Source organism: Myripristis murdjan, chromosome 19 (genome assembly GCF_902150065.1).
Source record: "Myripristis murdjan chromosome 19, fMyrMur1.1, whole genome shotgun sequence".
Classification (NCBI taxonomy): Eukaryota; Metazoa; Chordata; class Actinopteri; order Holocentriformes; family Holocentridae; genus Myripristis; species Myripristis murdjan.
Window position 1 is genome coordinate 2,346,858 of NC_043998.1, and position 25,710 is coordinate 2,372,567.

At 42.2% G+C, this 25,710-nt stretch overlaps 2 protein-coding genes across 2 annotated transcripts in view; one reads left to right on the forward strand and one right to left on the reverse strand.

Moving 5' to 3' along the window:
* The window catches only part of LOC115378106 (proteasome activator complex subunit 4B-like), a 32,874-nt gene extending 18,009 nt beyond the window's left edge, over positions 1-14,865 (forward strand). The window contains exons 27-47 of the mRNA XM_030078249.1: positions 40-135; positions 351-482; positions 1,270-1,479; positions 1,587-1,723; positions 1,894-1,947; positions 2,536-2,665; positions 3,081-3,162; positions 3,500-3,653; positions 4,139-4,205; positions 4,360-4,485; positions 4,721-4,873; positions 5,036-5,140; positions 6,157-6,248; positions 6,407-6,538; positions 6,925-7,127; positions 8,139-8,224; positions 8,447-8,575; positions 9,051-9,206; positions 10,782-10,920; positions 11,192-11,325; positions 13,641-14,865. Of these exons, the coding sequence (XP_029934109.1) occupies positions 40-135; positions 351-482; positions 1,270-1,479; positions 1,587-1,723; positions 1,894-1,947; positions 2,536-2,665; positions 3,081-3,162; positions 3,500-3,653; positions 4,139-4,205; positions 4,360-4,485; positions 4,721-4,873; positions 5,036-5,140; positions 6,157-6,248; positions 6,407-6,538; positions 6,925-7,127; positions 8,139-8,224; positions 8,447-8,575; positions 9,051-9,206; positions 10,782-10,920; positions 11,192-11,325; positions 13,641-13,775 (2,652 nt within the window). The 3' untranslated portion in view covers positions 13,776-14,865. The remainder of the gene's footprint in view (positions 1-39; positions 136-350; positions 483-1,269; positions 1,480-1,586; positions 1,724-1,893; positions 1,948-2,535; positions 2,666-3,080; positions 3,163-3,499; positions 3,654-4,138; positions 4,206-4,359; positions 4,486-4,720; positions 4,874-5,035; positions 5,141-6,156; positions 6,249-6,406; positions 6,539-6,924; positions 7,128-8,138; positions 8,225-8,446; positions 8,576-9,050; positions 9,207-10,781; positions 10,921-11,191; positions 11,326-13,640) is intronic.
* Positions 14,866-15,572: 707 nt separating this feature from the next.
* Positions 15,573-24,027, reverse strand: chac2 (ChaC, cation transport regulator homolog 2 (E. coli)). The gene is made up of 3 exons (XM_030078251.1): positions 23,663-24,027; positions 16,935-16,970; positions 15,573-16,391 (listed from the first exon to the last, which is right to left on the reverse strand). The coding sequence occupies exons 1-3, from the start codon at positions 23,795-23,797 to the stop codon at positions 16,020-16,022; spliced, it is 543 nt and encodes a 180-aa protein (XP_029934111.1). The 5' UTR covers positions 23,798-24,027; the 3' UTR covers positions 15,573-16,019.
* Between the last annotated feature and the right edge of the window lie 1,683 nt (positions 24,028-25,710).

The window sequence follows — 25,710 nt, forward strand, 5'->3', positions numbered from 1 at the left end:
GTTCATATATTTCTAATAATCATATTTTCATGTTATTAGATGAGGAAACTGGTGGTTGAAGGCAGCGAATATAAAGTTGTACATCAGGAGCTGCTCTGTGATCTGCTGCTGCTGTCTACTAGCACTTATAGTCAGGTAAAAAACACGTCCACACACATCCACTTCCATTGATTGATTCATTCACTTACTTTCACCAGGATAATCCGCTCAAATCAGCTCCTGGTTTTCAGGGCTGCCCTGGAGATATCAACAGAAATATGAAAAAAAGAAAATAGACATTGACTGTGTGCGTGTGTGTGTGTGTGTGTGTGTGTGTGTGTGTGTGTGTGTGTGTGTGTGTGTGTCTGTAGGTACGCAGCAGGGCCCAGAATGTGCTGATGACGGCGTTGGGAACATACAGCTTCTCCTACAGAGACCTGACTCCCAGAATCCTACAGCTTCTCTCACCTCAACACACCGATGTCACTCAGCAGCAGTTCAAGGTGGCATAAACATGTTCATACATATGCAAAAATATACTGTGTGTGTACAGTGTGTATGATGTGTGATGGCAACACACACTCCCAATGGTATTCCTTTGAGCTGGGCTTGGTGGTTGCTGTCCGTGGTGCTGAAACTCACAGGGCGTCCATGAGTGGTCCATTTACCTGATATTTAAAGGACCATACCGGTGTTTTTTCCCGCTTAGCGTAATATCTGCAAAATGTATAACCATCACATTTCTGCAGTCATATTGTAATACTCTGATATCATGTTTCCTACCTTTTATCTAGCCACTGGTTTTCATTCATTGCACGAGGATATGAAAATGAACTTTTCTAACAAAGTTGTACTCATTTGTTTCCCTAAAAGCAGCAGCACTGTTGAGTTTTGATGACTTGAAACTGGGCAGGGTGATACAGTCCCTCTGCTGGAAAATAGCCCCCCAGGGAAATATTTGCTTTGCACAGTGAATTATCAGTTCTGTGGTTTATGACTTGCGATGATAGTGCCAGCCGCAGAATAAGAGCATTATAAGGTGGATTTTAAAGCAAAAATTCCTATTTGAAAATGGAGGGATTTTGATTATATGTTGTGAAATCTTTAGTACACCTGCATGACTTGCAAAATGTGATGTAAAATATGGGGAAATGAAAACATTCAACGTCACTGGTATGGTCCTTTAAAATGCATGAATAATCTGACCCATAATCTGACTCTAGCTTTATTACATCAGTGTAGGGCTTCATGTGACCTTTTGGTGTGTGTCTGTGTGTGTTTGCTGGACAGGGTGCCCTGTACTGCTTACTGGGAGTGTATGGTGGTGTGTGTCTGGCCAGTGTGAGGGACTGGGACTGTATCGGGGAGGTGTGGCCTGCGCTGGTCCGCTGCGGCTTATCGCCCTCCATGACCCTGGAAAAGCCCTCCATTGGCCGACTGTTAGATGACATCACAGACAGAATCCATCGCCAGCACGACACCATCGGCATCTATTTCAGCGTGAGCAACATGAACGCTCATACATATTGATAAAAACAACTCACTAAATCAATTTGAATTCACTCTGTGTTTAACTGATGCTGTGTTTTGACCCTTTCCACTTCTAGGTATCTGAGGGATGTGTAGAAATAGCCAATCAAATCGCAGAGTCTCAGAACCCCGCCCCTTGCTTAGCCGCGCCCACCATAGAAGAACTAAAGGAGGGGCTTCAACGTCAGCGAATCAGAAACCTGGTTGCAGCCAGGTAGGCATATAAACCAGATTATTATCATTACAATTATTAGGAGCACTTGTAGTATGAGCAGTAGTAGCAGCAGTTGTAGTTGTATTCATATTAACCAAGCCACCCTTTTTCATTGTGGTGGCTGTTATGTGTAATTTGTGGCCAACTAAAGCTCATTTTCTTCCTTATAGGAAATATGAAAAGCTGGTTAATGACCTCTTGGATTGCCTTGAAGACAGAGACCTGTAAGTGTGTCCCTGCACATGTGTATCAGCATGTGCTTGCAATTCAGATGTAATGTGAATAAATTAAGTCACCTTTGCTGACCTAAAATAGCGGCCAGTAACAATTGCAACAGCATTTATAGAGGTTAGCTCCTCCCACACAAGTTGAAGACTGTTCCCATCTGGTGATGCTGGCATGTAAATGACAAAAATAATGAAGTTAAAGCTAATCAGAGACCACACAGAAAGACATATCAAGATATTTATACTATAATAACAGTACTTCTTAGTCATTTGCTTTTAAATGTCTTAAGACACTGGTGGTTCACTTATAGCTGTTGAAACTGTGAGCATGGCAAAGGGCAGGAGAGTGGCAAAGTCTTTAAAATATAATGGATGAGGCATTTTTGGATCCAAATAGAGTGCAGGCCAGAAAGTGAGTTTTGAAAACTAGGAATCTCAGTATTTGGCAAAGTAGTTCTTGCTGATCATCCATGCCGTCAACCGTTTTACTACTGCAGCAGTAAAAATCGTACTTACTGCCCCTTTAATATGAGGAAAAATCTTAATGCCTGGGTGTGTTTGCACGTGTGATTGTTTGTGTTTCAGGCCCTGGAAGTTTGAGCACATGGCCACGGACCTGTTGTCTATCCAGCTGAGGGACGACCACCCTCTGCCCCCTGACGCCGTCCTCTATTTCACACAGGGCCTCACGCACGACTCAATCAGCATACGCAAGGTGTGTGACAACCGCTTACTTTAATGGTGTGTGTGCCTCTTGGTCTTTTGTAATGGTAATGCAACGCTGTAATGCTGGTGTATGAACTACTTATTATGAAGCAGTGGTTTCCAGCATCTGACATTGTAGAAAGAGATAGGAAAGAGGTTTTTCAAAGCCTTTGAAAAGTTGAGTAAAGCAATCATATGATACCCCTTACACATACAACCATGGATTATCATGCTATGCTCCTGCAGGGACAAGTCACATATGAAGCAGTTCACAACAACAGGGAACTGTCTTATAGGCTGTCACAGTATGACATCATCATCGTTGTTTAGCACTTGATGCCAAGCAACCTAAGGAAAAAAGACAAGAACTTCCCTCATAACGTGTTGCATTATATCATTATATCATTTGCATTCATATATTTTAGGTGGCGATCTCAGCAGTGGCTGGCATCCTGAAACAGCTGAAAAGACCAAGACCGAAAGTGACTGTGAAGCCATCAGATATCAGTGAGTATACACACATAGATATGCAATAAACAATCATGTATACAGCTCTTGATTTTAGCTTCCGTCAATAAAATACAGTGATTGCAGTTGTACAACTTGCAGTTGTAAGTTGCAGTTCCACCTTACAGTTTTAATTTGAATATTTATATCATGATACGGGCCATGTGGTAATTTCCTTTGTGGGAGCAATAAGGCCAGATGATGCACCTCTTTTGGATCTTCATTAAAATAAATATTGCATTTTATTGCATTAGAACCATTTCATTAGACTATTTTAAAAGTGTGTCTTCGTGGCCTTGTTATGTTTGTTTTTCATTGTGTGTGTTTCTGTGTGTAGGTGGTATAGAGGATCCAGAGGGTGTGTGTGTAGGGGATCGCGAGACAAATCGCTGGCTACAGTATGACAGCAACAATCTACCTCTAAGTCAGGAACAGTGGGACTCCCAGCACTACGTGGAGAAAACCCACTGGGGCTACTATTCGTGGCCAAAGTAAGACTGACTAACTGAGTGACTGGAATTAGCTGACAGGCTGTTTGGCTGGCTTATTTGGAGTCTGGCCTACGCTGTGACTGCCTCAGTGACTGGATAGTGCTAGATGACTGATTAGCTGGTTGATTTGGTGCTTGTCTTTGTGGCTGTTTGGCTGGCTTTATGTCTGACTGAATGATTGCTGGTTGACTGGCTGGCTGCTTGATTGGATAACTGGCTTAGCCGGTGGTAGACCATTCCTATTATGGCCTGGCATAGATTAGTGACTGACTGACTTACTGCCTGGCCTAGATAAAAGAAGTGATGTATAGCAGGCTGGCTGGCTGACTGTCTTGGTATGCGGACGGCTTGCTGACTAACTGACTTTTTAATCATTCATTTATCCTCACTACTTATTTGAAGACAGTATCTATCCATCCATATTTTTTTCTGTGGTGTTATCTATAAATCACAGCAGCCTCTTCTTTGTCCCCCACTCCTTTCAGAGAACTGATGATCTATGCAGCTTCAGAAACGCCAAAAGACAACCTGCCAAATGAGGAGATGAGCGAGGTACACACACACACACGCATGCACTTACACACAAAAGTAGACATTCAAGCGTGCCTCAGTTTTTTCCATTATCCCCATTGGTGTGTGTGTGTGTGTGTTTGTGTGTCGATGTGAGTGCACACATCACATTTATGTCGCCATTTATGTACTACAGGGTGAAAAGATCATCTTTGAGTATTTTTCGGACCCAGAGTTCATTGACCAGCTTTTGGGATTCCTCTCTCTTGAGGATAGGAAAGGAAAAGACACCTTCAGCCCTCGACGCTTCTGTCTCTTCAAGGTATGAGTTTAAAGTCAGCCTCAATGAGTCCTGCACCCTGTTTACAAGAACTGACATCACATATCGTGCAAAGTTGAAATTAACTCTATATTGTTGGAATTTGCATCACACACTGTGATCCATTGCTGACTGTCAGACTGCCGACAGTTTGCTTGCGTCGAACGAATCACTGTAATCGGCTGAAAAAGTGGCGTGCTCCAATCCACTAATACGCATCCTCACGTTTGTTTGACAGGGGCTGTTTCGTAACTATGGCGACGAATTCCTGCCGTTACTATGGCCTCACCTAGAGCAGCTAGCCGGTGACTCCCATGAGAGCTCACAGCGCTGTGTGTGTGAGATTACTGCAGGACTAATCAGAGGCAGCAAACACTGGAGTTTCAGCAAGGTACTGGAGACACACACACACATGCAGACACTCACACACATGCAGACACTCACACACATGCTGTACTACTTTTTGATAAGAAAAGTCAATATTAATAAAATTTCTCATTATTGTTTGTGTATGTGTATGTGTGTGTGTGTGTGTGTGTGTGTGCCTGTCTAGGTGGAGAAGTTATGGCAGCTCTTGTGTCCTTTGATCAGGACAGCGTTGGCCAACATCACAGTGGAAACCTACACAGATTGGGGCACCTGCATCGCTACTGCTTGTGTAAGTTGCTTCACATGCACACACACACACAGAGAGAGAGAGAGAGAGAGAGAGAGAGAGAGAGAAACACACACATACATTCCCATTTCATGGCTGTGAAAGCTTCCTGTTAAGTTGCCTTCATTCCCTGTGAAGACAAGGAGGCCTAGTGGTAACTACAGTCCAACTAAATGACAGGAACTTGATCAAAAATTCCAAAAGAATATTTTTTTTTCCCTCTGAACCCTGGTGCAATCTATCCATCCAGATAGTTAGGTTGCCAGTCTGCCGCTCCCGTCCCTGGCTTCCGGCACCGCAATCCAATTCTTTGCCAAAAAACACTGGCAAATGTGAATCTATTCACCTCCAACAAACACGAATTACAGGTGGACAGATACAGCACAGTGTTCTGGTGTTCTTTGACAGAAAATAGTTCCTAACACAACTCTTTGGCCCTGAGGGCAGGGGTTTATGCCAGATATCTGTGTCATTGTTTTTGGAAAGAGCTGTTACTGCAGAGTTTTTCACATGAAAATGGGGCTGGAAGGGACTGGATGGGGTAACTTTTTTATTTTTATTTTTTGATGTCAGCCAAGAAAACACACTTGGCGGTGCTTTTTCCCACTCATTAAAAGAAAAAAATGAGTAAGGCTGTGTGAACACGGCCTCGCTTTGGATATTGCTAATTGCCTACTGTTGTTGACCATAGTTTAAGCTAATGAATTAGCATGGAGCACCAGAGCCAGCGAGCCTCCAGGGACATTTTGGACTCTTACTGTTAAATTTCCCATCACATAATGCATACGCTGACAAATGGGACAAAACCTTGGTTTATTCCTTACTGTAACCTTGACCTAATACTGACACATCCCTGAAAATACCACTTTTCCAAATAAACGACCATTTTTATCAGGTTTTCTACTCTTATGGGCCCAACAATGTACCAAAAACACACACACAGACACACAAATTCAATTTTACTGGTCTGTTTCACACAGTAATGGTAATATATTATTGGCTTCTGTTGTGTCCAATAGGAGGGCCGGGACCCCAGGAAGCTCAGTTGGTTGTTAGAGCTGCTGATGGAGAGCCCACTCAGTGGGGAGGGGGGCTCCTTCAGGGATGCCAGGTGTGTGTTACGAATATATGTTATGTATGTCGTCTTGCCAAATCTCAATTTTACACTCATTTTCAGGCTGCAATAATAACTTGAGCTGAAGTGTGCTGGGGATTTGTCGCATAACTCATCGCCCCCACCCCAACCCCCCTCCCTGTGTCCCCCCTCAGCCTGCTGTATGTGCTCCAGGGTGGTCTGGCCCAGCAGCAGTGGAGAGTGTCTGAACTGCTACACCGACTGCTAGCGTACCTGGAGCCCAAACTCACGCAGGTCTACAAGAACGTGCGGGAGCGCATTGGCAGGTAGCGAACACACTCCTCCAACTTGGCACTCGCTTCCTTTAGTTTTCCATAATCACATTGAAGCAGATTAATCTAATTAGTTTGTGCCTACTGTTTTGGATGCTGAGCTTCTCTATTTGCCTCCATCGCTGTTTCTCCCCCACCTCATATTTTGTGTTTTTGTCACCTCTCTCCTCTCACCACCCGCACTTTTAATCCTTCCATTCCTCGCTATTTTCGCTCACTTCTCCGCTCCTTTTTCCCTTGCTTCCTTTCCACCTCCCTTCTTTTTGTCCTGCCGCCTCCTCTACCCTCCTTCTCCCTTTGCCCTCTCCTCTTGTTTTCAACCCACTGCCACTCCCTGCCCCCCTCTTTCTTCCTCCCTCTCTCTCTCTCTCTCTCTCCAGTGTCCTGACCTACATCTTCATGATAGACGTAGCCCTGCCCCACACCCAGCCCACATCCTCCCCCCATGTGGCAGAGTTCGTCACTCGGGTCCTGGAGCGCCTCAAGCCCCTCACCTCGGAGCAGGAGATCCACAACCACGTTCACGAGGAGAACACCCAGGAGACGGACGAGCGCACCCAGGCTGTCAAACTGCTCAAGACGGGTCAGGCACTATAAGATGCGGATGCAAACATGTGAACTGTGAACTGCGAGCAGCTCGGACATGCTGTAGGGCAGGGTTAGACAGGGAATATAAAAAAATATATTGGGAAAATGTGCTCTCCCCATGAAATAGACCGGCCAAGTGAAGCCAGATGAAAGAGGCTCGAAGCTATGATGCCTTATTGATTTCACCTTTTAAATCCACTTCAATCATGATGCAGGGGGTGTAACGTGAAGGGGAAGATGAAGGGGAATTTTAAAGGCGGATTTTCAGGCCTTTTATAAAATGAGGCGTGTGGACTGTGTAAAAAGAGAGCGAGTCAATTAGTGTGTGTGTGTGTGTGTGTGTGTGGATGGGTGGGTGGGTGTGTGTGGGCACAGTGGCGCTATTTTGGGAGGGGATATTTACTGTACATTTGTGCAGCTCACAGTTTGTGTGAGTTCACATTTTTTCACTTTGTGTTTAGCTTTCACCTCAGCTTGAGGCTAGTTTCCAATAACGATTTAATACTTTTAATTCAAGTTATAGTTTTAATAAATTTTAGTTGTTATTTTGGCTATTATTTAATGTTATTTTGTTTATTTATAGATTTGATTTGTTTGTTTGTTTATTTGATTGATTAGATTTTTTTGTATATTGTTTCATTGTTAGATTTTTTGTTTTGATTGTGCTGATGGTGCTTTAAGCCTCAAGTATTAGGTGTGTCCAAGTAACTAAAATGACCTCGGAGTTGGGAATAAGATATTTGCTTCTGGTGCAACATAACACCTGATGGCTGAATTTAGCTCTCCTCTCTCTCCTTTTATGCATTTATTATTCTCTATCATTTCTCTGCCTTAACAATGACACGCATTGCACAGATAAATATATAGGTATAAAACGATCCAAATCAATAAAACGACTCTAAATCATGATAGATTCTGTTTTATTATCAGAGCAATGCACCAAGTTTTTTCATTTTCAGTATCTGGCTGTAACCTGAAATCTTTTGTGTGTGTTCGGCATTTGCAGTTTTAAAATGGTTAATGGCAAGCGCAGGGCGAACTTTCACCACTCCCGTTCAGCAGCAACTACAGCTCCTACCTCTGCTCTTCAAGGTAATAATACACACACACACACACACACACACACACACACACACACACACACACATACACAGGGTCCCAGTACAGCATTATTACCCACTCAATCTTACTTGCCCATTAAACTCAATTTCTCTCTTCATTTACTCAAAATGGTGCGTATCTCTCTGTCTTCCTACCTCTCTCCATCGCTCGCTCTCTCTCTCTCTCTCTCCGGTTCTCTCTGTTTCCCTGCAGATTGCCCCGGTGGAGATTGATGAGAGCTATGATGAGATGAAGCAGGATGCGCGCACGTGTCTCTCTCTCATGTCCCAGGGCCTGCTGTACCCTGAGCAAATCCCTCTAGTCCTGGCAGCTCTTGAGGAGGTAATATGCATACACACACACACACACACACACACACACACATACACACACACCACCCCACCTGCCTCCTGTCAGTGTTCCAAGCCTAATGCTGCCCAAGGTGTTTTTGGACTTGAAAACAACCTGTGCTGTGTTAATATGCTTACTTTCTGATGTACCGTGAGATTTGAGTGGCACCCCCGTTGATAAATTGCCAGTTGTTCGCATTTCTGCTTTCAAGCTCTCTCTCTCTTTCTCTTTCTCTCTCTCTCTCTCTCTGTTTCTCTGCGGGTTGTGAATGCCTCCTTTGTCCTCATTTACCACCACCGCCTGCCCTTTCTACAGTTTCATATTTTAGAGTAGACATGCTGAGAAAGCATTGCAATGAAATTTCACAGTCTCACCTTCCTCCAAACTCTAACCCATCTCCTCTTTCTCTCTCTCTCTCTGTCTCTCTTTCTCCCTCATTGTCTCTCTGTCTCTCTCCCCTCCCTAGATGGCGGTGAGCAGGTCATGGCATGCGCGCTACTCAGTGCTGACCTACCTCCAGATCATGGTTTTCTACAACTTGTTTACACTGCTCAGCCTGTCTGCTGAGGTCCTGCGCATCCGTAAGCTGGTGATGCAGCTGCTGCTGGATGAACAGCTAGAGGTATGCACAGCAATGTGTGGAACACTGCTTTACAGCAGCATCGCCGCTCTGCAAAGCAGAATTACCACTGGATTATTATAAATCGCCATTATTGTCCCCTGGATGCTCCTCACTAAATCATAGCCCTCTGCTCATTCTAATTGCTATAAAAAAAAACCTCTACCTCCCTGCTCAGATCTTAATTTGTTTTCTTATCCTGGTATTTTTCTCTTACAGTAACGGATCATTTTGTGGTTGCAGGAATATACTGTGTTATAGCTCTCTGACCACTGCATGCCATACTATTGTTCACATCGTTATCTATGAATTAAAGTTTATTCATCTAATGTCCAAAGTCACATAACGTCCAAAATGTAAATTGTCTAAACAAAATCTTGAAAAATTCTTGGTTTTTCTTATTTTTTAAATGCATATTGATTCAATACAATGAGAAAAAAAAACAGTTACAAAATTATAAGTTAATTTTAAGTTATTATTTACATACACTTTTGTAAAACACATCTCTCATGTGTCTTAGTCCATATGGAAATCTAATATATCAATGTGTATGCCTCTATAGCAGGGAAAAACTGCTATATTATGTTATATAGTCATACATGAACCAAACATATATACCAGACATACAGTACAGGCCAAAAGTTTGGACACACCTTCTCATTCAATGTGTTTTCTTTATTTTCATGACTATTTACATTGTAGATTCTCACTGAAGGAATCAAAATTATGAATGAACACATGTGGAGTTATGTACTTAACAAAAAAAGGTGAAATAACTGAAAACATGTTTTATATTCTAGTTTCTTCAAAATAGCCACCCTTTGCTCTGATTACTGCTTTGCACACTCTTGGCGTTCTCTCGATGAGCTTCAAGACGCATTGAATGAGAAGGTGTGTCCAAACTTTTGGCCTGTACTGTATGTACATATAGGGAATTTCCATATGAGGAGGTTTAAAAATCATTCTTTAACCTGTGTCCTCCCTTTCCTCTATACTCTCCCGATTCCAGTAGATTTGACAGATCAAATCAATAATGGAGGAGAGGAATTCACCTGGTCTGTGTATGTTAAGAAAACAATATCTGGCCTTAATATTTTGGACACTCATAGCTTGTGGATATTTTGCACATGTAGCATTGTCTATTTCCATGCATCAACCATCTCTCGCACTCACTTGCCTTTGTTGTCGTCACCAGGGCTCATTCATAATTTATGTAAAGTGATGCAGGGATGCAGTGATGTTTTGTGAGTGAATTTTACCTCAGCTAAACTCAGCATCCATTTCTTGCCCCCGTCTCTCTCTCCCTCTCTATCTCTCCTTTCACCTTCCCTTCCCTCTCCCCAATCTCTGTCTCCTTGCACTCCTCTCTTTTAATAAATTGTGCATGTGTGTTTCTTGCTCTCAAACTGCCTCCTGCTTTCCTTTGCATTCTTTATTCGTCGGCCCTGATCCCCCAACCACCCCCCTCCTCGCTCGCTGTCTGCTGTCGCCTTCTTTCCCCTCCCCTCCATCCTCTCTCTCTCTCTTTCTCTCTCTCTCTCCCCCTCTCTCTTTCTCTTCCTCTCTCTCTCCCTGTAGGTTAGGGACATGGCAGGCACCACCCTCAGTGGTTTACTGCAGTGCCAGTTCTTCCCCCTGGACTCCAGTCTGCAGACACAGCTCCAGACGCTGAGTCAGACTCGCCTCCCCAAGGCCAGGGGAGAGCTGGCCTCCACAGGTACACACTCACACACACACACACGCACGCACGCGCCCACACACACACACACACACGCACGCGTGCGCGCACACACACACACACACACACACTTAAGCATGCGCGTGCATGTCACAATCACAAGGCATGGCAATCATAGTAATACTTGCCCTGTTACCCTTTCTTCTCCCAAGGGAACTGTGAACCTTGAAATTCTGTGGCTCACTTTCACTCACCATTGTGTGTGTGTGTGTGTGTGTGTGTGTGTGTGTGTGTGTGTGTGTGTGTGCAGACTTGGTTCGGCGACATGCTGGAGTCCTAGGTCTCAGTGCGTGCATCCTGTCAAGTCCCTATGAAGTTCCAGACTGGATGCCCCAGATACTGATGGATCTGAGTGACCATCTCAATGATCCACAGCCTATAGAGGTACAAACACACATACACACACACTCACACACACACACAAACACACACGTACATACACAAATGTTTAGCTCATCACACAGTGCGCTGAAAGAATACAATTTCATTGTCCAATTGAGGAGAAAATTGTGTCTTTGGCCTTACTTCAGGCATGAAGAAGACACACAGTGTAATCCGGAGAACAAAGTCTGAATAATACATCGCAGTGATCAGAGGCAAACGGTGGTAATGGTGTCAATAATTTAGCACTTCTCATCTAGTAAAGCGTTATTAACCAAAAGAAGTCTGCAATCCATTTCAAAACAGTGAAACACAATTTAAAAAATACATATTTGCAGGTATCCAGATTAAATCAGAAATAGTGTTTCTACTACTAAATTATACTACATAGCCTCGACGTAGATGTTTCAGGCAATAAAATGTTATTAGTAACAATTAGTTGAACATCATTTGTTTGGGCAAGACTTAAAGGAATACTGTGTAACTTGATTTCTTCTGGCATACTGATCCATTTTCTAAACACACTAATTACAAATCCTCTATTATCTCTGGTTTTCAAACCAAAATGTGGACTGACCCATAAAGCTTTGTCTAAAGATCCAAGATTGGTTTCGATAATTAGACTTGTTCAGTGTATAATGAATGTACTCAATGTATAAGTCATAAATACATCCTTTGTTTCCATGATGATGCAGTTTAATTTCCTGTCTTTTGCAGCCTTACATTAAAAAGTTTCTGTGTTGCATATTTAAATTCCTTCATTTAGCATTTTATCATCAATAAATCATTACTGCAAATTACTGTAAACAAATGAGACCAGTGCCGACACGACTGGCAGCCTCGACCAGCCTGCATGCTGTGTTTCTTAGTACATTGTGTGCCTCTTGCAGGAATTCTGCTGGTTTGCTTACAATGGGGAATTAGTTTGCAATAAATACCCAGCTGTTTTCTAGTTCCCATATATCTTCATAGTTCATCTTCCTTCATCAAAATTCTTATTGCATGTTATGAAAGCGCTCTTATTGGCTTTTGTTTGATGCCAGTGAGGGAGGAGTTAAGTAAAAAAGTAAAAAAAGTAAGTAAAATTTTATTTATATAGCGCTCTTCTCAGTACGAATACACAGAGTGCTTTACAATAAAAAACAGATAAAACGAGACAGTCAGGTGACCGTCGACAACTACAACATTTCAATATTGACAGCGTCGCACATAAGCAACAAAAACAAAACATCATAAATAGTAATGCCATCGCAGTGTGCAGGAGGTAGTGCGACATAGGTGCAGGTGCATTTCACCAACAAGAAAGAGCAGACCATAAAGCTGTACAGATGAAAACTAAAACATAAAAAGGCCCGGAGAGGACGTAACCTCAGGCCTATGTTGGGAAAGCTTGCCGGAACATATGGGTTTTAAGTAGCTTTCTAAAACTTAGTTAGGACAAGTCGCAACCCCCTCTTTGTGACAGGAAGAAAAATGTGACACAAAGCAGAGGTGGAAATAGCCGATTACATTTACCAATGTTACTGTAATTGAGTAGATTTTTGTGTGCTTGTGCTTTTTGGGGTATGACTAAAGTCAGTAATTTTACCTTTGCTTCAGTTCATTTTCACCTCATTATTATACTTAACTGCATTTTAAATCCTATCCATTACCAAAAACAAATGATCAATGACAGAGTGGAATCTTTCACAATAAAAGCTCAGTCAGCAAAGATGAGAGGAGGAATCTGGTTCTACTTTTTTGGTTCTACTTTTTGTTTGTTCCAAATTTCACAATAAAAGATGAAACAATGAAAAACTGCAAATGGTCACTGGAAGCAATTACCATTTAGACTCAGCTGGCAAAAATGTGGAATAAGTGTGGAAAAAAGAGGAATAATATCAGTGACAATGAAAACCACGTAGACTCAGCCATCATGCTTCATGCTTATCCCACATTTGTCAGTTGAGTCTACATGGTCCTCACTTCAGTTTAGTGTGATGTCCTTTTAAAAGCATGCAGTGTGCAACGTGTTCGCTCCTCCTTTTCTAACTGCATGGAAAAGATCACAGCTAACAGAGTTACTGTTTGGACAAAGGAACTCAGTCACTTTAACTGCCAGGACATTTTAAATAGACACTTTTTATCTTTACTACAGTAGATTTTACAGCAGTACTTCTACTTCTACTGAAGTAAACAAAATAACAATACTCCTTGAGCAGCAATTGGTAGTACTCTTTGCACCACTGACACAAAGTATCAAATACTTGAGGATTTATAGTTCTTCCAGGTTAATGATGATCATGATGGTGGCTAATTATGGTGATTTGTGCCCCCAGATGACAGTGAAGAAGACCCTGTCGGACTTCAGGCGAACTCACCATGATAATTGGCAGGAGCACCGGCAGTGCTTCACTGATGACCAGCTGCTCGTGCTCACAGATCTGCTGGTGTCGCCCTGCTACTACGCCTAGACAGCAAACTAGAAAAGTAGTCCTCTACAGACAGACAGAGTAGCCCCATAGGGAAAAAACACCAGCAATTACACCCTCTATACTGTTAGGAACTCAGCTGTCATTACTGCCTGTTATAGTACCATCTGATAATGCTGTAGCAGTTTAGAGCCCTGCCTCTGGAAACTCTTGTGCCACTGTTGGCCTTTGATTTAACTCAGCCAGAAAGCAGACCTGGGCAAAATGGTTTCAAATATTGAACTTGGTGCATTTGATTTTTCTCATCAGGCACTTCAGCAGCCCCAAAGGTGGCCACTTTACTTTACAGATAACCACCCTTTCTTTATTTTTTGGTTTTCCTCCCGCCCCCTTCCTCTCTATTTAAAACATAGTTAACCACTGTTTTGCCCATATCTGCCAGAAACCTCTCCTTTATCTCTCCAGCTCACCGTCTCTCTTCACACTACTGCTGTTTCAAAGATAACACAAATACTGTACTTAGGAGGTGGGACTGCCCATTCCTCTACTACATATAAGAGCAATATATAATACATATGATTATGAATATGTAGTATTAATATAAAATATAAATATAAAATTATGCACTAAAAATGATAATGTATCCTAATATATGATAGGATATATAATATAATTGTATTATCATTATATATCTGTCTAAACACTATAACATGCTATTACTAAAATAAGAAAAAACTACAACTATACTGAGCTGAAATAATATTAATACCACATTTCTACACACCTTACTGTTATGTGTAGTACATACTGTACAATAGGTCAGCAGTGAGAGAATTACTGTTTTTACTCTTTGATACACTTACTGTACAAATTGTAATAAGAGATGTATTTTATTTTAGACAAGAGGAATGACTGTGGTGTGCTGCATGTTCACCACAATTGATTGTATAACTATATAACATGGTTCATCTGTATATATCTGTATCACATAGCGTTCCTAGCAGATATTGTAATTCTCTGAACATAGAGGAACAGGTGTTGACAGCGCTGTAGTTTAGTGCCAAACTGTTCTATAGCTATGCTGCATAGCTCCTGCTACTGACCAAAATCAATAAAGACAGTTAACTGGTTACAACCTTGTTTGCTAATGTATATGTGCGTGTGCGTGCGTGTGTGTGTGTGTGTGTGCGTGTTGGCATGCATGTATGTGTAAGGAAGATCAAAGACAGAGCTGTCAGGATTTTATTCCATGTGTGGCAGGAATGGATTTTTTTTCTCTCTCTCTTTGATGCAGGGCTGTTCAGATTGGTAAGTTCACTGTAGCAAAATGTTGGCAGAATGATAACAAACACAGCTGATGCTGATATTCCAAGATATTCCAATAGGTATGATACTGTAGGTGCATTGAGACAAAGAACAGTCAGTCTGGAACAAACCGGGTGTACGTGTATGGCTTTATACAGGTGAGATAATTTGGTAAGGGTGGCATAATACAAGTCCAAAATGGTTTTCAAAGTGAGATTATACCTGGTGTCAGGCAAATTCAAATCGGCCACAAAATCAAGCAGAAGGGGATAAGGGCCGCTGTTTTTATGGTAATAAGGTTACCGTTTTCTTTGAAGACACCTTCAGATAGATACACAGGGAGACGCAGGGCAAAGCAGAGTAAAACAGAGTCCAATCTAATTTACATTTTTTTTAGCTTGCTGCGGAGCCAAACTAACCATGTATTTTTGGTATTCTGATCAAGTCACATTGATTTTTACACCAAGGGGGGCAAAAAATGTCCTGAACACTTCAGAGAATGTTTATATGTCTTAAAATGTACAAAACTGGCTGAATTTATTGGTACATCCAGATGACTTTTATTCAAAATGTATTATGGACACGAAATACATTCTTCCTTCATGTTGCTGAGAACATATTAAGCAAGTACATACAATATATATTTTGTGACCACTCAAAATATAGTTTGAATAATGTCATCTACTTAAACAAATACATTTTCACCATTTGTTTACAAGAATCTCTGTACATTTGTGGATTTTTTCCATATGGGACATGTGGCTGTCAGCACTTTCAAAAAAGTGAAAAATTGTGAGATTTGATTATTTTATAGTGTTAACAGGGATAAAACCACACTAGCATCACTAAGACGTTAGCCGTACCTTTATATGGTCCATGTGTACCTGAAGCCCTGAGATGATCTGACCAATCCAACCTGATGCGTGAGTGTGTGTGTGTGTGCGTGTGTCGCTCTTCAGCTTGTAGTCTATAGTCTGAGTGTTATTCCCTAGTCTTTAACCTCTCTCGTACTAGAGTTTCTAAAGAGAACAGGTGTGTGTCTGAGTCCTCGGGCAGAAGTGTCCTCAGGGCGTCGGCCAGCTGGAACAGGTACTCAGTGTTACGGCCACTGGGCCCGGTGGCGTTGACGATCTGATTGGCTATCTGCTCCAGAGGGGCAGGGCCGAGGTAGTCTGGGTTGTCCTGAGAGCCAATGTAGAGCAGCGCCTGGCTGGGAGGGGGGCTGAGGGGTGGACGAGGGTGAAAGGTCACCGTGATGACCTGGTAACCACCTTTTTCCCGGTGGTCGAGGTAGCGCTTCACTTCCTGCTCCCGGCCCGTCGGCAGCTTATAGGCAACGCCCCAAACACATCCCTAAGGTGAAGACGAACACAGCATTCAAAGGATAGGATGGATGGACTGAAGGCTAATACTCCTCACACTCCTATGCATGCATGCTGGGATCGGTTCCAGCCCCCTGTGACTTTGATTAGGAACAAGTAAGTATGGGAAATGGATGGATAGTATTATATGTTCAAGAAAGCATTCTCTTATCCTTATTCCTCTTAAAATCCTTATATAATACATCGGTTTTCTAGATACAGTGCTATAGGCTACAGAATTCATTTCGGTCATAAAGATGTCTACATGTAGAGTAAACTGCATGTAAATACTCTGGGATGGCAGGCCTAGGTCAGGTCAAAGTGAACATTCATTATTATATCAGGTTATTGTTGAACTGGTTCCTTTTGTTCCATTAATTTTATGGCACTTTGTAACTCTCAAAACAAAAAGGGCTACAAGCACTGTTGTTATTATAGGGCCAGCGAGCAAGCATGTATATCATTGTGACACACTATTAGTAGACATTAAAAAGTGATGAAAGGTAGCAGTAGGTAAACAAGCTGACTGGCTCACCTCGGGGTCCTCCACTAGAGTCACGACTCGGCCAGGCTGTGGACAGAGGAGTAAGTGTAAATAGTAGTAGTTGTGAAAGTGTTGCAGCTGTAACACAGTCATTTATGTAGTACTTTAATATAATTACACAAAGTCTGTTTTTATATAAAATCCCTGCCTGGCTTTCTCCTCCTTACAGAGTAGTGTTTCCATGTCATTATGTGACTATTTAGATCTCCAGGGGGAACAAGTGTACATTGTTGTAGAGTTTGAACTCTATTTCCTCACCCCTCTTTTTAATTGGACAAGAAAACAGTTTGTGAGTGGGAAGAGTTAATGAAAGTGTAAACGAGCCACACCCCTGAAGGAACAGCACTCCGAAACAATGTCAAAGTTAATGGGCAAGGCTAAGGACATAGTGAGGATAACTCTGAGAAGCAGCCCAACCACGAAACCTTAAGAAAATCCAAAAATCATCTATGACAATAATCTCAGACATTTTAGTCAGGTAACAGATTAATTTATGCCTATGGCTGACTTCTGAAGTACAGTCCCAGCAGCATAGATCTTGCAGGGTCTGCTGGTCTCTGGAGCACTCCATACTAGCACACTGCAGGCAGAAGCACCTATGTCAGACATCCTTCAAGCCAAACCATATTGAGAAAAACTTTCGTAATCGACAGCCTGGCCAAGGTCAGTATGCCTCCCTGCCATAAAACACCCAAACTTAAAACTAGCTGGCCCACATTTGGTCATGAGATGTGTGGATACAAAAGAAGAAATCATCACGTGAAAGCATGTGCATCAGCACTGGCTTTGAAAATTCATAGTGCAAAACACACAAAGATTGAGCCCCTATGATGAACTGTTTTACACACCTCAGCCACATTTCAGGTGCAGGGGATGCTTGACTCTGGTTCAATGGCCTGTACACTCAGCGAACAAGTAGTGTTTAAGATGCTGAGTGAGAATACACTCTCAGAACCCATTCCCTTGATTCTGGAGGTCATGCTATTAGGCTGTGGAGGGACACTAAGCAAACCTAAGTGCATGGATGAGGTGGAAATGAAACTGCATGGAGAGAGCTGTATCATGCCTGTCCTGGTGGTACCTGGCCAACATGATGACTTGATGTAATCAGATTTCACATACATTAGCTGAAAATAACCGATGATTATTGGCATGTTAGAGGGGTGTGACAGGACAGACAGGACTGGACTGTTAAGCTCCTGCAGTCAGTCACCCTGTTGGCAAGGCAAGAACATCTAGTCTGGGGTAAATTGCCAAATAATGTCCCCATGTCACCAGGCAGCACAGTAATTGTTGAACCAAGTCCATTCCTCGTAACATCATGGTCAGCCATGTAATCATATTATTGTGGGGTGATAGATGGATTTCCATGAAAGTTACTAACATGTCAAACAAGTCCATCACCCTGAAAAGAAACAGCAAGTTGGCAGATGTGTCTACATACCTAATTGTCAAAGATTTTGAGGTTTGCCAGGGCACCAGCCAACCCGAAAAAGACAAGCAGGAGAAAAAGTATAATCACGCCAAGCCTACAGATCTCAAACAGTAACTACAACAGACTGAGCTCACTGACACTGCTATTGACCAGTGCCATGCTGACAAAGTGGGGAAAGAGAAGTTGGTCAAGCTGCTTGAAAACTACAATAATATTTTCTCCAAACATGCATTAACCACAATGAAGCAAAAGGTTTTGTGCATTGCATCAGGCTCACTGTTGAACGACCGTTCCACCTCCCCTACCGGCGGGTACAACCAGCCCATTACCAGAAACTGTGACAGGTTCGGTGTGAAATGGAAGAACAGGAGATAATAAAGAAGTCAGTGAGTGTGCCTTCTCTCTCATGCTAGTGAGGAAAAAGGATGGCAGTTTGAGACTCTGCAGCAACTTCAGGGGGCTAAATGCAAGGACCATCAAGGATGCACACCCCCTACCACACCAGTCAGACTGTCTGGCTGCCCTGGGTGGGAACACCTACTTCAGCACAATGGATTTGACCTCTGGCTTCTATAATATCCCAATGGCAGAGGAGGATAAGAAATACACCATATTTATGACTCCAGTGGGATTGTATGAGTATAAATGAATGCCACAGGGTTTGTGCAACAGCCCTGTCTCCTTCATAAGAATGATGCTCAGCTTATTTGGAGATCTGAATTTCAGCAGTCTATTGTGTTGCCTTTACGACCTGCTTATGTTTGCCCTGACTAAAGAAGAGGCTTTGGAGAGGCTAGAGATTGTTTTCCAGTGGCTCATACCCTTAAATTAAGCCCCAAGAAATGCCACCTGATGAGATCATCAGTCAAGTTGTTGGGTCACATTATTGATGGCAATGGAGTGGATGTGGATACCTGGCATAGTAGCAGAGACCCCTTCACAAAAACAGGAAGGTCATAGGCTAATCACAAATAGAATGCAACAGTGTACACAGCCAAAGCCAGAAACCTGGAGGACAGTAAAGGTGACACAAGGATACGGCATTGCAACCTGGTCCTGGACATCAGCTTTTTGCCTATGGTGACAACTATAGACCAAGAGGATTTGTGTGACACTGAATCAGAGGAAGGGCAGTGTGTGACTGACCCCGTGGGCTCTTTGGAGGAGGAGGATACAGGGGACAGAACAAGTGCATGGACAATGAGTGGATCAGAGGACACTCAGAGTCAGGAGATTCCGACTGAAAGACTGAATCAGATCAGTCAATCCAGGGTGCTCCAGAGTTGGACTATGAGCAGCAGTCTGTAGATGAACAAACCCAGTTCTCTCTCTCACACACATGACCAGAGCCACTCAAACAGAGACAGTAACTTGTTCAGTTTAGTTGCAGAGCATGACTCAGACTCACCTTTCAAGTCAGATGTAACTGGGTGGGGTACTGTGAAAGTTCACAGTACCCAACCCAGTTACACCCAGTTACATCCAACAGATACAGATGGTGTCACAGAGACAGAGTTACACCTAGGAAACCCAGATCATGACACATATACCCCGGTGTATTCAAGGGATGTAGGCACACAAGTTATCTCATCAGAAGACACAGAGCATGTGGTCAGGACATGAGTGGGAAGGGTCAGAGGAACGGTCAATCAACTCATTGAATCCATAGTTCAAAAGCCTTTGGGCTTCAGGGGCTTGGCAAGTTCAGTGAGCAGAAATTCTCAGTCACTACTCCTTACACTGTTTTAAGGGGGTAAACATGTTTGGTTTTTCTTATGCATGTAATTTTGCAAAGATGCATCTGAGGGACAATGTGACCAATGTAGGATTTCACCTGCAGTCAGACCCGTATCCAGAAAGAAATGACAGGGGGGGCACTAAAGATCCCAGGGGGGGCAGTGCCTGCGCCGGCGAAAAATTTTTAAGCGATTTTTTCAGCCAGATTTAGGAGGATATCTCATTTCTCATTGTCATTGTCATTCTCATCATTTTCATTCTAAGTTCTCACCACACCTACCTTTGTGTTTTGACATAAATCTATCTATCTATCTATCTATCTATCTATCTATCTATCTGTCTATCTATCTATCTATCTATCTATCTATCTGTGTGTCTCTCTGTCTGCCTGTCTGTCTGTATAGACAGATAGATAGATAGACAGACAGACAGACAGTAATGTGTGATGGGGTCCTTGGCATGGCCAAAGGTCAATTAACGCAGCAGAACTCAAACTGCATAGCACATGCAAATGAAATATCTATTATACTAGACATAGATCCGATCGAGCAATCTGATTGGTCAATCAGACGTTTAGAATATGCTCAAATGAGCATGACAGCACGGCTAGACGTACTCAAATGAAAAATACCTCATCACTGAAAATATTACTCCGCCTATATCTTATTGCCCAAGTCTGTGTGGTTTCCATGGCAACACGAAACGTTTCACTGAAACCCGCATCAAAAGCTGCTGTCAACTTTGTTAGCCTGCATAATGGACTGTTTTGTCAATTTTGATTTATTTGGCGACCTAAGTTTGGATGAATGGCTGAACGAGGAAAACAAGACAGAACAGAAAAAGTCGAGATACATGAGAGTGACGAGTGAAGAGCCGGATCAGCTGGAGAGGTCAAGAAATTAAGCCAGTACAGCCCGGTCAATGTCTTGGGCCGTCAAATGTCTACAAGACTACCTGAAAAACATCGGGCAAAAAGCAGATTTCTCAACTGTAAGTAAAGAAGAGCTGAACAAGATCCTCCGTGAATTTTATTGAGCTCAGAAGAGTCAGCACCATGGACAGTACCTGCTGAGGCAGAGTCAGCACCACGGACAGTACCTGCAGAGGTAGAGTCAGCACCACAGACAGTACCTGCTGAGGCAGATTCAGCACCACGGACAGTACCTGCAGAGGTAGAGTCAGCACCACAGACAGTACCTGCTGAGGCAGATTCAGCACCACGGACAGTGCCAGCCACTGCAGACTCAACACCATGGACAGTACCAGCTGAGGCAGAGTCAGCACCATGGACAGTACCTGTCAGATTTTCCACAGAGATGTGCAGCTATAACTTTGTTCTTGTTACTAATGTGCTAATGTTATCAGTTATTAATTAGCCTATTAATCGTTATTAATTTGTCTAGTCTTTATGGGTTTCCTAGGCCATTGATTTAATAAATTTGTCAATTTGTTTGCATCTGTACATTGAAATGAGCCAAAACACCTTAGCTAGCCAAGCTCCCAGACAGTGCACTGTAGCAAAGTAGATCAACGTAGCCTACCTTCTGCCTGGAAGCTAGCAGGTCAGGTCAGGGTATGAAGAAGCTTTGTAATCCCACCTCGAGCTTCATTGTCCTTTCAGCCACGCAGTCATTTTATAGCTAACGTTAGACATAGTATAGCTTTGTGGTGTCTGTAGCTACTAGCTAGCTAGCTAACTGACTTCAAATGTTTCTTCCCTACCTCTTTAGAGCTCACTCACAGCTAAGTGGCCGGCATTGTTCTTGCTAAAAAATTGTTTGGCATCCATATTTGTAATTAATTCACTCCGATTAAGTTTTTTAACAGACTAACGTTAAGTACCTCTCCCTCACTCACTCCCCTCCCTCCCGTGGCACGCGAACATGAACGGTGCGTTCCTTGGTTGGGATTGGTCAGGTTTTAGGCAAGAGGAGTTTGATTGGCTAAAGTAATATCAGGTAAGCCAATAAGATGCAGAATAGCCTGGGAGTCATCACAGAGATTTAATGTGATGGAGATTTAACTTAAAGAGAGAGAGAAAAAAAGAAGATTTAACTTAAAGAGACAGTAGTACAATGTTTCATGAAAAAAGAAAAAAGCTTTTTCTTGCTTTTCGTTCAGGGCGGGCCCAGCTGATGATCAGGGTAAGCACCGCCCCCTAAAGCCCGCCCTTGAACACGGGTCTGCCTGCAGTGTGCTTTCTGTGTTTAAAGGCGGCAGGGAGTTTGTATGGTGCAAAAGGCATCATCTTTCTAGTGCCTCCTAAATCATCTTGATCTAGGAGGGACTAAGGCTTGATCATCATGTTTTCTCTGAACTGATATAGTAGGCAGCTTTCATAGCTGATGGTAAACCTAAGGGTTTTTCAGTGGACTCTAGCCAGATTTTCACCTTTTGCATTGGTTGTCCTAGAGTTTCTAGACGTTTATTCAGAGGTATGATCTGGATTTTGGTGAAATCTAGGAGGTGTGGATGTAACTGATGATGTATTAATGTAATAGGGTCATATTTCACAAATAACCCATCTCCCACTTCTGCTCAGGTTTTGCAGTTTTTCCATGTATATTCCTGTTTTTATTTATATTTGGATTATTTATATTATTTGGATAAGTGCATTTTTGTTGGGTGACCTTTGGCATTTTGGCATGCCATTGGCCATGCCAAGGGGAGGTGAGACTGTTGCTCCCATCAGTGGCGTGTTAAAATGCGATAAAACCGCTTAGCTGAGGCACAAATCTTACTTTGCACAGGTCACAGACACTGTTCTTTGTTGTCATGATGTTAACTTTATTGTGTGTATGTATTTTTTATCATGTAGGTACTTTTGTGTAAAATGCTAGTTTACCGATGTCATGTGAAGTTGCTGTACTGGTTTATGAGCTCCATCTTTATTATTTTGTCCTGTAAATTAGTTTTATATTGGTAATTTCATATTTTTATATGCATCATGTATATTTTTATGTATGTTAATGTTCACATTTTAAATTTAACAATAATTAATAATGACAATTGCCGTTGGTGGATGGGGAAACAGCTTTTAAATGTACACTGTAACTGTAACTATCAGAATGAGATGTATTTTGTTTTATTAATTTCATATGAAGATTAAATGTGGTGGCACATGAGTCATACTGTGAGTTACGTAGGCCGTGCTGAGGAGTGGTGTACATGTAGAAACCCCGTCTCGTGAAGTTGTGAAGTTGCATCGTTTTTACACAGCTTTTGAGAGAATAAATTCCCCCTGGCTGACAAGACAGAACTTGTCCTCGTCTCATTCATCATCATCATCATCATCGTCATTATCATCCACAAACATGAGTGTGAGGCCAGACCTGCTACACACTCGCACACAGTTACACTTGATTTATAGGTTGAAACTATACAAGTATCACGGCAAAACAGGTGATATGACAACCAAAGGGATAGCAGAATGAAGCTACCACTATGGTGTTATACACATGCTGTGCTATATTAATATGATACTGACAAGAGCGAACAGGTGACTGTAACCTCTGGGTCTTTGGTCCCGGACCTAACCCGGACTCACCTTTCCCGGTACTCCCCGGTGGTCGGTGCTGCCCTGCCAGAACCGACGGCTGAAGCCTTTAATATAGCCAAAGCGCTTTTCCTCAAAGGGGAAATCCACTTTCCAAATAAGAGACCCGTAACCGAAAACCCACATGGTCAGACGGCGGTAGTCGGTGTGTCACTGTCAGTTAAATAAGGACGGGGCAGCCGACACCTTCCTATCGCCAGCTCTTAGTTAAAAACCGCTAACAGCTGATTAATATTATAATAATAGATATGCATGTTCGCCAGCAACACGAAAAATGTTACCTAAGTGTTAATAACATGTTAGAATAAAGGAAGTGCTAATTCCGTATCGAGGAGTTAAGAGCGGCAGGGACTAAGGTCAAGTTACCGAGGATAACTGAAACTTCCGGTTCTGACCTTTCAAAATTAAACCGCTATTGGCGAACATAACTGCTTTTCTATTAATAATTAGATGTGAGCGTAAAGAATGCATTAACAGACATAAAACATAAAAGAAAACGCTTGTGATTTTTCCAGATTCAGTTTCTGTGACACGGATTCAGGGCTTTTATTTTTTGTTTTATCTTGAAGGTAATATTGCCTACATCCTGCGTTTTTGGGGCAAATTTGTGAACTTGATGTGCTTTTTTTCCCCCGGAAGTTAAATACCCCGAGAGAAGTGGTGCGTCGCCTGTCAAATTAGATATCTATCCAATCATATCATGGATTTGTATTTATTCCCGCCCCCCCTGTAAATGTGCTGTTTGTGAGGATTACATGCCAGGGCGAGTGACATTAACATGACAGGCTTTCTTTTTAAAATGTGTCTTTACAAGTCAGGACATACAGTAATCAGTTTATTTCTGATATAAACTGGGGAAATGTGTGGTCAAACAAATACTTACCTTTAAGTCAAATAAATCCAATTAAATCAGCGTTGATCCTGCCAAACAGTGATCAAAAATTAACTAGGAAGGGAATGTTAATTGTGGCTTTCCCCACTCTTAGAAATCACATTTACTTTGGAATTGGACGCATTCTTTGAAAATCTGGAAGGATGCGTGCAAAATATTGTCAGTGCTGTGTGCCCAGTGCATGCTGGGATGACCCTGAATGACTCTGGAGTAGAAAAGCAGGTGAGCCAGAATAAATGAACGAATGAATTATTCAGTGATTTTAATGTTTAAAGTTCATATCCACAAATGTCATTTTCTTTAAGGTCTTCTTGTAATTGTAATACAAACACATTCATTTGTATGCCTAATATACATGCCTGTTTTTTTCTATTAATTTTCTAATTATGGCAGAGCAGGAAATAAATAAACAAATATACAAATAAATAAATAAGGTCTCACATCACAGGTAGGATAGGGTTAGATCCTGACACCAGGGGGTGCTGAGTTTCCACACTGATATTTCCCACGGTATAATATTTCATGTTGTCCCAAATTATGAACTCTAGTATGCCATATGAGCACTGAACCAAATACAGTGGACAGCAACAGCCTGGGCTGTAATTTCAGTTCCATGGGCAGTGGCTCCTTTCACTCATCTGTCTCTGACAAACTGAGGCAGCAGAGCCTTTCATTTACCACTGTTCAGGTTGGAGTGACCAAAAGCATCATCGGTTCAAATTCCTGGATCAGCTGGCAAAATGTGATTTGTGAAAGATGATGGGAAGGAGCACAAATGCTTAATTGGCTCTCGCTGTATATATAAAAGTTGAAAATATACAGTTTCCAACACTGGAAACCTCTGGCTCCCAGCTCTTCAGCCCATTCTTTTTTCTTTTTTTTCTTTCTTTCTCTCTCTCTTTCTTTCTTTTTTTTTTTTTTTTTTGCTTTTGTCAATTTGACGTGTTCATATAATATTTCCAGAGTTACTGTAATTGATATTACTGTAATATGAAGCAGGTCATACATGTAAATACACAGCCTACAGTTTTAAATAGCAGCTGAGATTCCCTCACTATTAAAAGAAAAGTTATTATATTATCACTCTCTGCAGAGGCACTCGGAAGTACATTTATTGATGTTGGCTGCCAATGCGATCGGTGTAAAC

Excerpts from the sequence above, each read along its gene's own strand:
- chac2 (XM_030078251.1), bottom strand. The coding sequence starts at position 23,797 with ATGTGGGTTTTCGGTTACGGGTCTCTTATTTGGAAAGTGGATTTCCCC. Across the intron at positions 16,971-23,662 it reads ACCGGGGAGTACCGGGAAAG|CCTGGCCGAGTCGTGACTCT; the intron begins GTGAGTCCGGGT and ends CTCTGTCCACAG. Across the intron at positions 16,392-16,934 it reads CTCTAGTGGAGGACCCCGAG|GGATGTGTTTGGGGCGTTGC; the intron begins GTGAGCCAGTCA and ends TCTTCACCTTAG.